Source organism: Drosophila willistoni, chromosome 3R, assembly GCF_018902025.1.
Source record: "Drosophila willistoni isolate 14030-0811.24 chromosome 3R, UCI_dwil_1.1, whole genome shotgun sequence".
In the NCBI taxonomy this organism is placed as follows: domain Eukaryota; kingdom Metazoa; phylum Arthropoda; class Insecta; order Diptera; family Drosophilidae; genus Drosophila; species Drosophila willistoni.
The window spans coordinates 2,596,322-2,614,266 of NC_061086.1; the positions used below are offsets into that span (position 1 = coordinate 2,596,322).

General features: G+C 38.0%; 1 protein-coding gene across 1 annotated transcript; it reads left to right on the plus strand.

Annotated features, from left to right (window-relative positions):
• Window positions 1–1,681: 1,681 nt before the first annotated feature.
• LOC6650418 lies at window positions 1,682–2,102 on the plus strand. Its single transcript, XM_002072654.4, has 2 exons — window positions 1,682–1,706; window positions 1,778–2,102. Exons 1-2 carry the CDS (start codon window positions 1,697–1,699, stop codon window positions 2,050–2,052), a joined length of 285 nt encoding a protein of 94 aa, XP_002072690.1. The 5' UTR covers window positions 1,682–1,696; the 3' UTR covers window positions 2,053–2,102.
• The last annotated feature ends 15,843 nt before the right edge of the window (window positions 2,103–17,945 follow it).

The following is a 17,945-nucleotide window of genomic DNA, read 5'->3' on the forward strand; positions in this document are numbered from 1 at the left end:
GCCTTTGATCAATATCTTCGTTATTTCCGTGTTTGATTGTAGGCCGTTCTTTCGGAAACATTAGCCTTTTTAGCTTAAACGTTTTTCCACTTTGATTGCTATAGGTAAGGAAAGAGTTACCAAAAATGTTGCAAGGGTATACAAACTTTGACGCGGTCGAAGTTAGCCCCGGCCTTCTGGTTTTCTATTTTTGCAACGGTTTTTAAGTAAAAATTTCGTTTTTCGGCAAAATTAAATAAAAAGATAAAAAGAAAAACGCTTCATGTCGACCTGCTTATTTACGTGTAGAATTTTTCTGAAAAACTTGAAAACGATCAAAGGAGTAATTTTCCCTCTAGAGTGCTCACCGACTTGGTAAATCCTGTTCGTCAGAAAATCGACTTAAAGATTTTATACTCAAACAGCTTCAGGCCAATCAGTTGAAGCGCTATATCTTTGTCTTTGTTTCATCCCGATTTACTTCAGACTTTGACACATTCTTCAAATGCTAAAATTAAAAATCAAAAATAAAAAAAAAATGTGAAAAAATTTGTTTAAAAACTTAAAGATTAATAAGTTTCTTAACTGAACCACCGATTGAGGGAATGCCATCAAGCTGGCGGCCTATTACAGTAATCAATAATCAATAATTATCATAATGATATCATAACGAAACGAATCTGAATTCATTTAAATTGTGAAACAAAAATCACCAGCCCATTAATTGCAACCCATTTTTATTTTTGCATGGATTTTTTTTATTTTTTGTTTTTGTTTCTCTTAGTTATTTAATTTATACATATAATGTTGTTGTTATTGCTTGCCTTTGTCATTTTGCAAAGTATTTTATATTAGTGTTGGCTCTTTTGGTTTATCTCTTTGTATCGTTTTGGCCATTGTTTGGTTTTGGTTTTGGATTTCGATTTTCGATTGTTGAAGCCTCAAGCATTTTCAGCGCCAGCCACTTGACCAACATACCTAAATGGCCAAGTGTGGACAACAAAAAAGTAAAACAAAACCAAAGATTCATGAAAAAATCATTTAACAGCATAAGTTTGACGAAAACAAAAAACCGAACGAAAATCGCTTACAAAATGTTTAAGATTTAATTACAGTTTCCGCATTGAAGTGGTGACCAAACAACGAAAAGTTGCAAGAAATTGGAAATGAGAGGGGCGATGAAGGCACGAATGGAATGGGGGAGAGGTGTTGGGCCGCCGTTGCCAATCAACTTAGTCTATGTCTCGCCTTTTGGGTAAGTAATGATGTGTCCATAGACTGAGACAAACTGCCGAAGATGACGCAGCATACCCGCTGTCCAGTTGATCACCAGTAACCAGTGACCAGTCATCAACTCTTCTGCGGGTGATTTTAGTGCAGCGCCTAATTATCGATTAGTTAGGTCGGTTACGGTTTTGGGGCTTGAGTAAATCTAATTATTGGGAGCAAGTGAAATGTGTCTCATTACTATTGCACAAACCGATCCCCAACAACAATAAAAAACACCAAAAATAGTTATATCGATGTTCATGAGTATGTTAGTAAGTATGAGTTGTTGGTAGAAAATAATTTTAACTAAGTGACTTTTCATGTGTTCAGCCTTTTCCGAGAATTCCGCGAAGTGATAAGATGGCTGCTTGTATCATACGCAATCACTATAAATATGCCAATATGTTGCCCTTGTTTGCAGCATTCGTACTCAAACCGTCTCAACAGAATGCTTAAAGGTAGGGGCGACTTTTTTCGCAAGTTCACCGTATGTAACATGATTCTAAGATTGCAATCCAATGTGTTGTAGCCTCCTTGCTTTGTTGCCTACTTTTGGGCTTGTTCCTGGCTGTCTGCACGGCCTACAACGGACAGGATATCTATGCCGAGCCAAATTGTGACATTGTTAAGGACCATTCCCGCAAATTCCGCGACATTTCCGATCCCACACACTACTGGGTCTGCCCAGAGGGCCAGGAGAAAGCCGATTACATTCAATGCCCCGACAATCACGCCTTCATGGAGCCCGAACAGGGCTGTGTCGTCTGGGAGGAATGGAAATGGATAGAGCCCTATACTAAATAAACTTTTGGCATTTGTCCGACTAAAGCAAAACCAACACCATAAAAACATAAGTTTGGCCAAGTTTTTGATTAGTTTCGATGGCTATCTGGGTGGTGAAATAAATTAATTGTGTGTTCAAACACGAAGGAAGGGTAAGGATCGTCACGCATTGTCCAAACCCTGCCCAAATCCTCTGGTTGTCTTGCCCAGAAGTTCACATGATGCAGAACTTTTAATTAAAAGACACATGAAGAGCCACAACGACATTGTCTGTGGCACTATTTCGGTTACTGTTATGGCTAGAGTTACACGCGTTTTCCCACAGGGGCCCCAACCGACGAGTAGTATGAGTTATATGTTTGATAAACGATAATTAGGCAGTGCGTGTCTGTTGCGCTTGTAATGTTATCTAACACCTTCGATTGCCAATCAAAAGCTGATGCCGACGCTTTGAGTGCTGCTGTTGCTGCTACTACAATCAATCAACTTGTATTGTAAGCCATGTATGTACATACAAACACATATCTTCATAATGTATGTACGTATGTGTAGACATGAAAGATTGTTCAAAAAACAAATCTCGACCATATCTGAAATTAGGGATGGCCAAAATAATAGGACAGTGACAGAAGAATAACCAAATCGCCACACCAAATTAAAAATTCCCATAATATGATTGACTATAAATATATTGATATCAAAACTAATCGGGATTAAATGATAAACGATTATTTCTAGGTAACTGCTTTCGAAAACATTAATTCACACCGGTAATTTTGTATATTCACGACAATCATTCGAAAAAGAAAACAATTCACAGACTTTTACAGATGATTGCATTGCTGATTTTTTTAAGCCGCAAAGATATACGAGATAATCTATGTATACTAGATATTTATCCAATTATTTCCAACTTTGTCTTTTTATGATATTGATAGATATTCTTATACATGGGAAAACACTTCTATTAAATAATCCAAATGGATTATAATGGTTTCTATTATTAGGAAATGTTAGATATACCATATTTAATAAACGTAGAATCCTATCAAATGCCAATATTGATAATTCTAAATCGTGTTTTTGAACACTAAGACATATGTATAAGATAAGTTGATCATCTCTAACACGACAAATACCAAATTGAGGGAGCAGTGCTCCAATTTGAAGCTTGGCATTATAAAAATTGGTTGGTTTGTTATTTTCCTCTCTTAATTTTACCATTTTTTTTTTCTTTTTTACAAGTAAAAGTCATAAATATCAAAGTGAAGGCCTCGATGGAAAGATGAGAAACAGAAAAAAAAATAACAACCACATATTCGTTCGCATTAAAAGTGAAAAGTACTTCAATAAATTTTGTTAGAAATCATTGCCGTAATGTAAACAAGCGGGAGACGGCGACTCGAACTGTGACTGTGAGCTGAAGTGGCTCACTTGTTATGTATGTATGTATGCATGTACGTGTGTCTATGAAAGATACATATCATATGTATGTATGTATGTATGTCTATGTATGTCTATGATACATACATATGTATGTATGTAAGGCAGTGCCCACGGCAATTGAAGTGCTTGTGCTCATCAATGGGCTATGCGGTTGGTGGGGGCGGTAGGTATCTCTGCTCTGAAGAAAGTTACCACGGCCTTGACAAGGCAGAAGTTTCATTATCCGCATAGATAAAGACTCCAACTAATGGCTTTGACAATGACAATGGGGCATGGAAACTAAGCACTTGTCAGGTATTGCAGCAGCAGCAGCAGCAGCCCTACCAGTAGCAATTGGTTCATTTGGCAATATCTTTAAACAATATAGTTAATGGGTACGTCTGTGTGGGTTTTGCATATTTATCAGTTGGTCGCATCGGCTGTCTGACTGACATGACTGAGGATTGCCTCATTTCCATATTTCTGGGTTAAGTTTGCTGCAGTGCCAAAACGCCAAAACGCAAAGAGCACCCAGGCCAAAGCCAAGACAAAACTCTCAAGTGGCGCACTTGGGTCTAGCAATTACATGACAACAGCAATGACAATTATAATAACAATTGTTATTTCTATTATGTATTTATGACTATTTCAATAAATTTAAAACGTAGTTGTGCAAATACGCTATAAGAGTAAGTGCCGAAAAGGGAAGAGGCATCTGAAGAAGTTTATTGTTCAGCGTGATTCAATACACAGCAATCGACATTGAACTAATTTTTTCAGTTTTGAGGTAAAAAACGTTGTATCGTGTTTATCTGGCAAATGGCATTTTAGAACATTATGCAGACATCTACATGTTTATCAATGTGTGATGCAGACCTAATCATCAAACCATCATTATTGTGGCAGAGCAAATTAAACACCAAATGGCTTTAATGGTAATCATAGGTTGTCAAACGAAAGAACTATAATCAATCAACTGATATGCATTGCCTGCGGCAATGACCCTGACTGACTAACATGAGCTAAGAATTTCCAAAAAACTGATCTTTGGCTTTTTAAACTACGTTACCTAAGTTTTTTATATTTTGTTCCATTGAAAATGATTAATTAATCAAGAGAAAGGCTGGAAAAGCTTCAAGTTGATGAGTCAAAATGTTAAGAAATAAAGATAAGACATAACTAGATGCCTCCCTAATATATCTTCTTTTTTTCACCAAATGTTGTAAGAGATGTAGAACAAAACCTACTAAATAAGAACACTTCAAAATAGCATTTCCATACGGGCAATTCTCCAGTGTTGAACGTGACATTCGTAGGCATTCAAACTAAAAAAAAACTATGTCAAAACACATTTTTATATTATAAATGGGCACCAGTTTTAGCTCTTAATTAGTATTCACAAGTTTGGATTTCGTGTTTTAGGAAGGAATTCCCATGCTACAAATACAGACTTTCCATGAGAATCGTCCATTTATTGTTATTGGTATATAGCCATTCTTAGAATTTTAATTTTTACCAGAGTCGGCTCATGGTTGTTTAATATTACTAATATGATGTATGGAACTGAAAGTAAAATGTTCTACCTCTTTTCTTCAAATTGGAGTTAATTCTCGATTGCTTGAAAGTATTCCAGGTGTCCCTGTCCAACACGACTCTAGTCTTTTTTGACAGATGTAGATAATAATTCATTGTTAGAATTTCTGGTTTTAGCTTAGTCAAATGTATTTTTTTTTTACTGTTTATCGAACCATCTTGGTCTCTGTGTCTGAATTAGAGTCTGCTGGAATTATGCCGATTCTATCGGCAAGTGATTCCGATTTGGAGCCGCAGACGAGCGAATGCGTTCCGATTTAATCGATATCGATGGTGTGCTTAGATTTCCTCGTGGCTGATGATGATGCAAACGACTTTTACGTAAAATCATTCATATTTCTATTCCAGGGAATAAGCGACCACCGAGATTTGACCAAGTTGCTGTCCGATCCATTTATATCTATACATATCCTATGAAATTTTTAAAGACGTTAGTTGCCTTTTCGATGGCAACTTGTAGTTCCAGGTTTTTATCGTCGATATCCTTTTTTTTCACTGCAAGTTAACGTAAGTTATCTTGTTGCATGTAGTCCAGTGGCTTGTTCCCGTTCCAGTCCATAATATCTAAATTGGTCTTGTATGCATTGCACAGAAGTTCACACGTGCCATATCTCTGAAATTGGCTGGCAATATGAAGGGGTGTATATCCCCCATTCGTTATAGCATTCACATCGGCTCTAAAGGCGCCAGCCAATAGTTTAACAACATCTTCATTGCCATGTTTTGCAGCCCAATGTAGGGCGTTATAGCCAGTCGCAGGATCCTTTAAGTCTACCATCTCCGGGAATTGGACAGCTGATTTAGCTAGCTGTTGGCAATTGGCTTCAGCCATCGCTACAATCCATTTCTTCGCCTTGGGATGAGCATGTTTAATTCTACATTTTTCGTTTAGTTTGTTCCGAGGCAGTTCTTCAGTCATAAAAATGTAATAAAATAACTTAGCTCAACTTTTGAAGTTTAGTGATCCATTGAATCCATTGTTTTATTTAATGTGTTTATTTTATTGCACTTATTTTTCTTAATTATCATTGTGATTACGGTTATTTTGGTTTCGATATGCTTACTCTAGGATGTTGTTATATGGTCTTATATGGCTCAAGTCAACAAACATCGTGTCGTCTTTTGATCAGTTCCTGTTTTTCATCATATAGGTATATGTATATATACATGTAAAGTTTATTATATTGATTATGTTTATTAATTAAAGTATTATAGACAATCTGGGTGTTTAGATTATATAAAAGACAACTGAGAACAACTTTGATTGGGCTTCGCGACGACTTTCGACTGACAACTGACGACTTTCAACTCTCAACTGCAACTCACGACTGACGACTCTCGCTCCAATTCGCTCTCTCAATGCTCTTGTAGACGCTCTCCCAATTACCAGGGACGGGCATAACCATTCTGATGCGGACAACACCTCTTCACATTCGGCCCCCCTGATTCCGGATCGTCATTGTCAACAACATACCTCCACAGCTTCATATTGTCGGAGCTTGTGCTCGTCTGATTTGGTCCTTCCCCTTGGGCTGCTTTGCGTACATCATAGCGGCCGTTCCTCTTTATCTTAGTTACCTCATAAGGGCCAAGAAAACAACTGGCCAACTTCCGGCCTGCGACAAATTGGGTTCGCTTGATTGCTACGAGATCACCCATCAAGTACCCATGATCCTGCTTGCATCCTTTGTCAAAGTTGCGTTTGTAAGTCATCTGTGCTTCTAGGATATTCTTCTTGGCTTCGTCACGCAAACTCTCTCGCTCAGCATTAAAGTTATTGATGAATTCTTCGTTGATTAGACATAACAGTCGATCTCCTGCTTGTGCACACATTTTCGTTCCAAACATCAGCTCGAATGGCGAAAATTTTGTAGATGCGTGGACCTGTGAGTTAAGAGCCTTTTGAACCTGTGGGACATATTTGTACCATTTGCTTGACTCTTCTGCAGACAGCTTCGATATGACGGCCATATGGATCGATTCATGCGTTCTATTTGCCCGTTGCCTCGAGCAACTCCTGTGGTTGTAAGGATGTGTTCGACTTTATTCTCGGCGACAAATTCTGCTAATGCGTTCGACAAAAAGGCAGAACCTCGGTCACTTATAATACGTTTCGGGAAACCAAATATGTGAGACCAATCTGTCAGCTTTTTTATGACTTCATCGTGGCCTGTTGACTTCGTGGTAAAGAGCCACACAAATTTTGCAAGTCCGTCTACCATGGCAAGGATATATTTGTACGACTTAGACGTATCCATCGGCCCCAAATGGTCGATATGCAGAGTATGCAACCTTTGTCAATCAAATGCTTTGTCAATCAAATGCCAAGTTTTTTGCTGTGAATTATACAACGGATACAATTATCAATAAAATTAAACACCTTACGCTCTAAATGAGGTATCCAATACTGCTGACAAATCGCATGCATTGTGTTGCGGGTAGCAAAATGGCCAATTTCGTGCGCTTCTCGAATTATTTCATTCTCCATCTGTTTCGGCACCACGATTAAATCATTTCCATCTATTGCTTTGTACAGTACACCACCTTTGATCTTGTAATTCTCGTACGACTGTTGATTGAGAATAGTTACCACAATAGTTGTGCTTTTTTGATGCGTGCCGATACCTCCGTTGATATATTATAAATTGATTGTGAATAGAGGCTCAGATGATCCACGTGCTGCATACTTTTCCCTGGTTTGTGAATAATATCGCAGGTGAAGTCTTGCAAATATAGCACATACGATGTCACCTCTCTTGGTACGTCTTCCTTCTTTGTCGTCTGCTTGAACGCTGAACAGTCCGTCACTAATTTAAAGTGAATCCCAATCAGGTAGTGCCGGAACTTTCGTAGAGCCAGGTACATAGATTTGGCTTCTAATATGTAGCTGTGACGTTGAGCTTCGGATTCGGTCGTTTTTTTACTCCAAAAATACACCGGGTAGAGTTTATCGTTAAAACTTTGGAGTAGCATCGCTCCAAAACCATGCTTTGATGCGTCTGTGTGCAACTCGGTGGGAGCATCTCTCGAGTACAGATGCAACAGTGGTTTGCTCGTTAGCAACTCTTTTAACTTCTGCAAAGATTGTAGTTCAGCTGCACCTATATAAAATTTTACATCCTTTCGAAGTAAATTTGTTAATGGTCTTGCGATTTGAGAGTAGTCTTTAATGAATTTTCGGAAAAATCCTGTAAGTCCAAGAAAAGACTGAACTGCTCTAACATTTTTGGGCGTTCCAAATCGATTGACGGCATCTGTTTTTTCTTTGCCTGGCCAAATCTTTCCACCGCAAACGATGTGTCCAAGAAAGTTAATTCTTGACTGTAAGAAACTGCATTTTCCTGCATTATACTGTGCAGCCAATTTCAGAACCTTCTGTGTCTTGTTTAAGCAGTCATCAACGGAATGGGCATACACGATTATATCGTCCATGTACAACTGCATTATATTATCGTTGATTAAATTTTGAAAGACATAATTGACAAATCTTATAAATGCGGCAGGTGAATTTTTAAATCCAAACGTCATCTTATTGAATTCGAAAAGGCCCTCTTTTAGTACAAATGCTGTTAGGTACTTACTGGACTCCTCCACCGGCACGTGGAAAAAACCATTTTCCAAATCCAGAACTGAAAAGAATGTGGCCGCTTGAAGCTTTTCTAGAACTTCTTCTATCAATGGGACCGGAAAGCGGTCAGACAAGGTCATACTTTTGAGTTTTCGAAAATCAATGCAAATCCTTGGTGTACCATCTTTCTTTTGAACAACAACTACCCGACTAGCCACACTCGATGTTGATTTTCATACTATCCCTTGGGTCAGCCATTCGTCTACTTGATTTTTGACTGCTTCTGCCTCGCAGGCAGACAATCTTGATGGCGACTTCGCCCTTCGAAAACGTGTATTCCCCCTCGGCAAATGTGACGGTCAACCTTTCAACGAAGTCGAATCCAATTAAGGCATTGCACTCAACTGCCTCATCAGGCACAATGATAAATTTCTGAGTTGTATGCAGATCGTCAACAACAACATCGGCAACAAAGGCGCCTGTCGGTTTTGTTTCTTTTTTGCCCAGACCAGTCAACGTAGATTCGTTCCTATGCACTTCGATGTTTGGCAACTGTTTCGCAGTGCTTTCCGAGAAGATTGACACATCCGATCCTGTGTCTACAAGCAAGTCAAGCAAAACACCATTTACGGACATCTTTTTAACTCGTCGACGATTAACTATATTGCGGACTTTAAAATCTCCACGAGTATCCTTTTTATCGTTTCCACCATTAAGAGGGCAATTCCTAGCAAAATGTCCGTTCTCATTGCACTTAAAACATTTTGTTTCGCCCAAGCAATCTTTTATTTTGTGTTCAGCTGATCCGCATTTAAAACAAAACTGCCTTTTGGGAAGCTGCGTCTTTGCTACATTCGTTGTGGTTTTAAAAACACTCCTTGGATCGTTCTTGGCCAGTTTATCCACGATTTCATAGGCTTCCTTTAGCTCCTTAAAGGTTTTACATGCATATAGACCAACTTTGAATTCGTTCTTAAGAAACAGATTGTCTACGATGTATCGCAAAACAGCTGACTCTTCTACATCCCCATCAGAGGCGATCATTCTCATAGTGAGAATATACTCTCTCAACAGTTGGTGGACTTCAGCGCTATTTAATTCACACTCAAATTCATCGATTAGACAGCTTTTCAAATTGGCATAATGGTTAACACTTACTGAGTCCAAAAACAGTTTGGCAGCACCTTTCATCTTGCCTCTCGCCTGTGCGTACACTTGCTTTTCGTTGAGCTCAAATGCATCTGCATTGTACTCGAAAACTTCAAACCATCTTCTTGGGCCAGTTCCATTAAATTTTCCAACAATGTTTTCAAGGCAATTCGATGCCATATGGACTTGGCTTTCTCGCTGCTTGTCGACTTGTATTTTAAGCGTCAGCAATTGCATCATCTGTTGCAATTGACTTTGCATTTCCACGGCGTTAGCCATCGCTTGTTCCGTTTCCACTGTTTCAATTTTGTTTATTAGGTCAAGCGCTGTTTCGGTCGCTGCTTCTGTGATTTCTTCGCTCACTGTTCCGATCACTGTTTCGGGCACTGTTTCTGTCTGTCTCTCTCTTTCCTCTTTCAGCTTCTGATGCCGAATTTTTGGCGGCACTGATGATGCTTTGTCTGCTGATATTGGCGCCACAGCCACTGCGTTTTGCGCCTTTTTCGGCGTTTTCTCCGATTTCGATTTTTGAGATGGTGTGCGTGGCGTCATTAAACACTTTGTATGTATGCTGCTGGTTCAACTTTGTCCACTTTTTGGTCTCTTTTTTCTTTTCACGCACGTACATATGTATTAGTATAACATCGATCGTAGAAACCGAATCCAACTGGACGAGTTCCTAAATGTAAAGTTTAATAGCCTAATCCAACTCAGAATGGGACGAGCCCCCAAATGTAAAGTTTAATAGCCTAATCCAACTCAGAATGGGACGAGCCCCCAAATGTAAAGTTTAATACCCTAATCCAACTCAGAATGGGACGACCCCCCAAATGTAAAGTTTATTATATTGATTATGTTTATTAATTAAAGTATTATAGACAATCTGGGTGTTTAGGTTATATAAAAGACAACTGAGAACAATTTTGAGTGGGCTTCGCGACGACTTTCGACTGACAACTGACAACTTTCAACTCTCAACTGCAACTCACGACTGACGACTGACGACTCTCGCTCCAATTCGCTCTCTCAATGCTCTTGTAGACCAGGGCTCGGCACAAAGAGAGCGCTAAAAAAGTTTAGTTGTATGTGTGCACTTGCTTGTATTCGTATGTTGCTTTACACTGCGCAAAATTAAACTTCATCAAATTCTGCCTCGAATCAAGAAAACGAGTGCAGCAAATAATCTTATGCAAGAAAAAGATAGAGAAAACAAAGCAGCGATCAATTTTTTCATGTGTGTTTTCTCAACAAAGCGACATAGATCTGCTTGCGTCGAAATGCTGAGGTAAACTAAATCAACCCTCATCCTCTGTGTGAGAACTTCGGCAGCCGTTCGGTTACACGCATACGAGGTGCCGAACGTGTTCGTCCCCCGGGGGATATGAGTGCCGGGCTCTGTTGTAGACGCTCTCCCAATTACCAGGGACGGGCATAACCATTCTGCTAGAACTTCAGTTTTGAATCTATTCATTTTTCTGCTGTATACTGGATCCGTATAAATCAAAAAAATAAACAATAATTTCCATTGAGAATTTCGGAGAATTTATCTATTGAATGTTGGTTTTTGGCCTGAAATAATTAAATCAATTGATATTTGTCACATTTGACCTCGATTACAAATTTGTACGCCCTTAGGCTTTTGAGGTTTGTGACATATTCTTTTCCTTAAAAAAAAAAACCTACAAGTTCTTTAGTGGCGTTCTTTGCAGCTTCTGTTTCGACTCTAATTATGTATCGCAATCTATCTCTATCTATCTAGCACGCCTTCACGATGGATTTGATTGATGGCTTTTGTGATTTTACTGATAAAATAACCTACATGTACATATGTAGGTAGATAGTTGGTTGAATGTAGTTAGAGCAGCGTAGCGAATATTCGATACTCTATAAATTTATAGAAAGCCAGCAAAGTGTGTTCACTGGCATGATTGAACCAGAGAAGGTAAGTCCTTTCGTTAGATAAATAAAGGTTGGTAAAATTCTTCAATGCATCCTTTTGGCCAAAAACGAATGTACCTACTGACAAGGGCACAAAAGCAATATGAAAACAGTCAAGACAGGTAAATGACAAATTGACATGTCGGAAAAATGATAAATTTACAGCAGACAGATAGATACAAAAACGAAAATCCAAATGACCTCTCATCAAGCTAACAAATAAATTCAAAGCGACAAGGTTTCTTATCAAATAAAGAAAAAACAAAAACTCCTCCCCCGAGCGATCCATCTAACAATTTAGCTCTTAGCCGGTAGCTAAAATTTGAGCATAGGTCAAAGTTCGCAAGTAAGTCAAACCCACAACTCCAACAACAGAGTCGAATTCAAGTCCGTTGCTGACGTCATACGCTAGAACATCTGAACCGAGTGTATCTATGTATGTAGATTTGTATATTTCCTGTACCCACATCAATTAAGTATCCAAATTTGTGGTATCGACATCTGCATCCACCTCTGTTACACCTGATGCTACCACAAAACGTGCCGCGTTTGAGTGGAGAGATCGAACAAATAAATGTTTACTTTGAAGCCCATAAATAATTCAGCTGAAAATACGCAATCTTTATGCATTAAAACTTAATGCCTCTCAAGTGGACCCCGGCATTTCACAATAAATATGCGTAGGTCAGGTGTACGATAGAAAATTGTGTTAAGAAGTTCACTGGAAAAAAAATGCTTTGTCTGAAACCAATTACGTTGGCATTTCCGTGACAATATTAAAAAACCTGAAATAAAAATATCGTCTGACAATTTTCAATGCAATTGGTATAACAATTTTACTGACACTTACAACGAAGGCAAGAAAATTGTAACTCTTTTAATTTGAAAGCTTTCACCACACTTTTACCCCTCTATTCCAGTGGTTTTTGGTTAAACAGCTGATGGAAGTCCATGGGAAGGCACAGATGTCTTTTAGACTCAGTGAGAACTGGAATATGGCCCCCTGACGCATATCCTGAATGATGGAAGGATAGCCGAGCTTCAAGTCGGCTCCGCCTACCGCCATCCAGTTTGGTCTGAGTACGTTTAGTCTAAGTATTGGTGACAAGGCCACACCCACGCGGCCATGTTTGAATGAAATGACAGGCAAAATCAAAATAAAAAACCAAACGAAAGCAAAAAACAAAAAAAATTAAATTAAGATAAGCTTTTTAAATTGAAGAGGACCAGAATGGCAATGGAACAGGCGAAACGATTTGGTGAATTGAAATGCTACTTATTGTTAGTAATAAAAATTTAGGTTACAAGCGACCGAGAGAGATAAAAAGAGAGAGAGAGGGAGTATGAAATTGTGTGAACGGGAGACGTCAGAAGAAGGGGTGGAAAAAAATTAACTGCAAGTGTTTCGCTTTGTAACTAGCTTAGGTAAGGTCATCGAAATGTCAAAAGTTGCATATGTTCGATACGATAACACAGCAACAACACATGCAACACGCATGTCCCATTCTCATGCCATGACATTGTGTTGACATACACGCACAAACGTATACATACGTATTCATACATATGTATGTGTGTTTATGTGGGTGGCAGCGACATTTGCAATTAATTCGCAGACTTTAAATACTTTGTCCTGTCGCCATGACAGCGCCATTTGTGTGAACAAAAATATATATTTATCGATTTATTTTTTATTTTTGGGCTTTTCTCCCGCACTCACTCTCCCATTCCCAGTCCCACTCTCATTCTTTTGTTATCTGGGTCTATCCTCTCTTTTATTCATTCTCTCCTTCTTGATGTCAGCCATTATTAGTTTCAACACTTTCGTCGGCCATTTTGCTTTCTTTCTTTTTTCGCTTTCAAAAATTCCATTACTCTCTCGCACACACACAATCGATGGAATTTCTCAATAGACGCATGTATGTATGTGTGAATGGTTTTTGTGTGTATGTATGTGTATATGTTTGATTCCGTTTGCCAAGCATCTCTCACTCTCAATCTCTTTTACTTTCACCATCATTGTGTCTATCTCCAGTTTTGTATTCTTTGAGATAATGCAAAGTGTCGCCTGAATTTCAATTCTAAACATAATATTCTACTCGCAAAATATCCATTAGATATGATTGCATATCGCTTTCCCATTTGCTTCTTTATGCTCTGTGTAATTTGTCGATAATTTTTCCCAATTTACGTCTTTAATTTCTCTGAGAGCAGGGTTTTGGCCAGTTTCATTAACTGCTGGTAATTTAATATTGTATGTAGCAAAACGGCAGTGAAGGTTCTCTCTCTGAAGGTTCTCTCTCTGCATCCCGTTATATAGCGAATTGAATTTCGCTTCGCAAATTGCTGCCCCATTTGCCTTAACCTTTGTGTGTGGAGCAACACTAACGAGACAGCAGCAGCAGCTCATGTTCCCTTTTGCCCTCCATGGCAACCCTGCCAACAGCACTGACAGCATCAAGGTGGATATCTCAAAAGATAGATCAGTGCACTATTCGGGCAATGGTTGAAAACCAATTTAAATTAAAGCGAGTTCAAGCATCAGCAAAGTGATGACACATTAAGCGTGGATTTATCAAGCCAGGAACATGCTGTTACATATGTACATATATCCAGTAAAACCTTGTCTATATTACATGAGGTAGCTATAACTATACCAGTTGAGACGGTTCCAAAAGATATGGGATGACAACAAATTAATGTCCATGAAATATTTATGGCGGGCTTAATGCCTAAAAGGGAAGAAATACATGCACATATGTATGTACATAATTCAATACATTTAAAATATTAAGCGAGAGACGTTCTCAGACACTTATGTACCTATTGTGTATAACAATTATTAAAAAAAATTAATAGATAGTGTATTATTAAATTAAATTCCATATAGGATTTGAAATCTGAACCTATCCGAATCAATATATGTATGTACCCTTTCCAGTTGGACCATTTATACTGATACAGTACCTCAATCTCGCTCAAGTTAAGTGTTGCTCGAAAGAATTTTAAGCGCTTTGATCCCATAAGTAGGCTTAGTTCCCTCTATATATCTATATATATAAAATTCTCGAGTATGTAGTGTTTGTTACCAAACTACTCCGAAACGGCTCGACCGATTCTCACGAAATTTTTTATGCAGATCGTGTAGGACTGAGAATAGGCCAACATCTATTTTTTATACCCAAATAATAACGAGCTCACGATTAAAACTGACTAACTGTGCTGGATATCTGAACTACCCTGTGTTTTATACGAGTGAAATTAGACACACGGCCTACTTGATAAGAGATGAAATTCAACAAAAATAATTTAAATCTTCCAATCGAAACAGGCCGTGAAAAACCATATACAACGTTGAGACTTTCTAGATTTCAGTAAGGTGATGTACACTGTTGAGTTCACACGGCTTCGCTTGGGGATTTCCGTATACAAAAATTTAATTTTCCAGTTTTTTTTTCGGAACAAACAGTTGAAATTTTCTTTTAACTTCAGGACAAGCGTTCTGTCGCTGTCGCCGAGTGTGGTTCGGTGGAAGGCGCGCACAAGAATTGTGCGTCTCGAGTTCAGTCGTTGTTACAACTCGAGTGCGACCGAACTCGCTGCGCTAATTATTGATCAAGAAAATAATACACGTTATACACCAATCAGTTTTCCAACTTGATTTATTACAACAATGCCACGAACACGCAGGGGGGCTAATTTGAGTCGTCAAACAAACAGATCTAGAGGCATGCAAGATAGAAGATCAATAAGATCAGATGCAGAAAGGCAACAAAGTAATGCAGATGTCCGTGTAAGAATGGCGCAGTTACGAGATGAGCGAAACCAACAAAGACAATTGGAACGAAGAGAAGCGCGCAGATTCGTAGCGTAGATTGACGACGTGGCTGGAATCATGGTTGGCGACCATACAGCTACGCGACAAATCGTGATTCGAAGAAGAAATAATTCTCTTCAGTCCATTCCTGATACCCATCGTTTATATGATGCTCTCCAATATCCACTCATTTTTTGGAAGGGACAAGACGGATATTGCATAAACCTTAAGCAACGAGATCCGGTAACAGGTAATTCATTCATTAAGAATATGAAAACTCTTCAATTAATACATGGATATCTATATATATAAAATTCTCGAGTGTGGTGTTTGTTACCAAACTACTCCGAAACGGCTCGACCGATTCTCACGAAATTTTTTATGCAGATCGTGTAGGACTGAGAATAGGCCAACATCTATTTTTTATACCCAAGCTTTAAGAGTAGTAAAAGATTTTGCTCAACCTTTTGCCATCCATCTAAATTACTTTTACATTGAACCCACCACGGCTGTGCAATGGCACACGATTGGTTATTAAAAAATTAATGAAGAACGTGATTGAGGCCACCATTTTAAATGGCAAGTTTCTAGCTAAAAGGTAACACGAAATTCTTTGACTGTTAGGCGTTACGAAGTTCGCCGGGTTTGCTAGTATATATATAGAATCTATATTATAGATATATATATATATACGTTTTCTATTCCGTACAATACACCGTGTATGCAATAGTAGGTCATGAACTTAGTTTTTAAAGGCGAAGATTTCACACTAATTATTCATATCACCTAAGTATTCGCACAAAAATATGGACTTTGGTATTGGTATTCATTTAGTTCAAATTCTCAACTAATTTTCGCATTGAAGACATGGTATGGTTTATGCAATTTTGGAGTTCTTTAGCAAAGTCTGTTGATTATACAACTTCGAGTTTCTTGAAATAGCTAGACAGACGATCTGCCCACCTTATTCGGTTGCCTTTGAAATAATCTTCTTTTTGAAAATTGACCTCGACCCAGCTTAAATGGAAGGTTTGACTTATACTTTTCCAAATGTTAAAAAAAATTCTGATTAAATGAACAAAATGCATTATGTACTTCGTATTCATATTAATTTATACTCATTTTAAAAACTCTTAAAACTCTATTTTAATTATTATAATTATACTCTTGCAAAAAGGGTATATTAATTTTAATCAGAAATGTGCAACGCAAAGAAGGAAGCATCTTCGACCATATAAAGCATATATATTCTTGATCAGCACGATGAGACGAGTTCAAATAGCCATGTCCGTCCGTCTGTCCATCTGGACCTTTTAGACCGTAAGAGCTTCAGAGGTCAAATGTTGCATGTATGCATATATCTCGGATTCAGCCGGATGGACCACTATATCATATAGCTCCCATACAAACAGCAAAGTCTTGACTTTTCGCAATAACTTCGTTATTTTCTGAGCTATTTGAAATTTAATATTTGTGAGTTTAGTACGGCTATAAACGACTGTGCCAAATTTTATTAAGATCGGGTGACTATATCATATAGCTCCTATAGGAACGATCGGTCGAAAGAAGTGACTTTTGTCAATAACTTCGTTACCTTAGACTCGATTGCTTTCAAATTAAATATTTGTTAGTTTATAACTGTTAATGAACTTGAATATCTGTTAATGAATTTGATGAAGATCGGGTGACCATATCATATAGCTCCCATAGGAACGATCGGTATCTTCGTTATTCCTATGCTAAGATTGTAGCCGTCCTTTCGCAAACATTAGCCTTTTTATATAAATCGTGTTTCCACTTTGATGGCTATAAGTAAGGAAAGAGTTACCAAAAAAATTGCAAGGGTATACAAACTTTGACGCGGTCGAAGTTAGCCCCGGCCCTCTGGTTAATAATTAGATTATAATAAGTAAATTGAAAGACTTTATTGTTAATTTATCTTTTTATTCATGTAAAAAAATAAATATATTTTAAACAATACTAGTTAAGTGATAGTTTCGTTGTATGCTTTTTCTACCCTTACAAAAAATGTGTATTAATTTTGGCTGAGTGACAGTGACTTTTCTCCATAACTTCGTCACTCTTGACGCGATTTTAATATATCTATTAATAACTGTTCCAAATTAAAGCCAGGGCTTTAATAATCGGGGCTAACTTCGACCGCGTAAAGGTTTGTATACCCTTGCAACTTGTTTAATAACTCTTTCCTTACATATGAACATATTCAAGTGCACAATTATATTTTAATGCGTATATGTTTAATTGTTTATACTTGCAACAACGTGTTACAAGTTGAGCTCATTGTATTAAATGATTATTTGTATGAATATACTACAATAGTCACCCGATCTTAATCACATTTAGCACACTCGTTTATAGGTGTAATAAACTCACCAAAATGCAACAGTTGCCAGTCGAACAGTT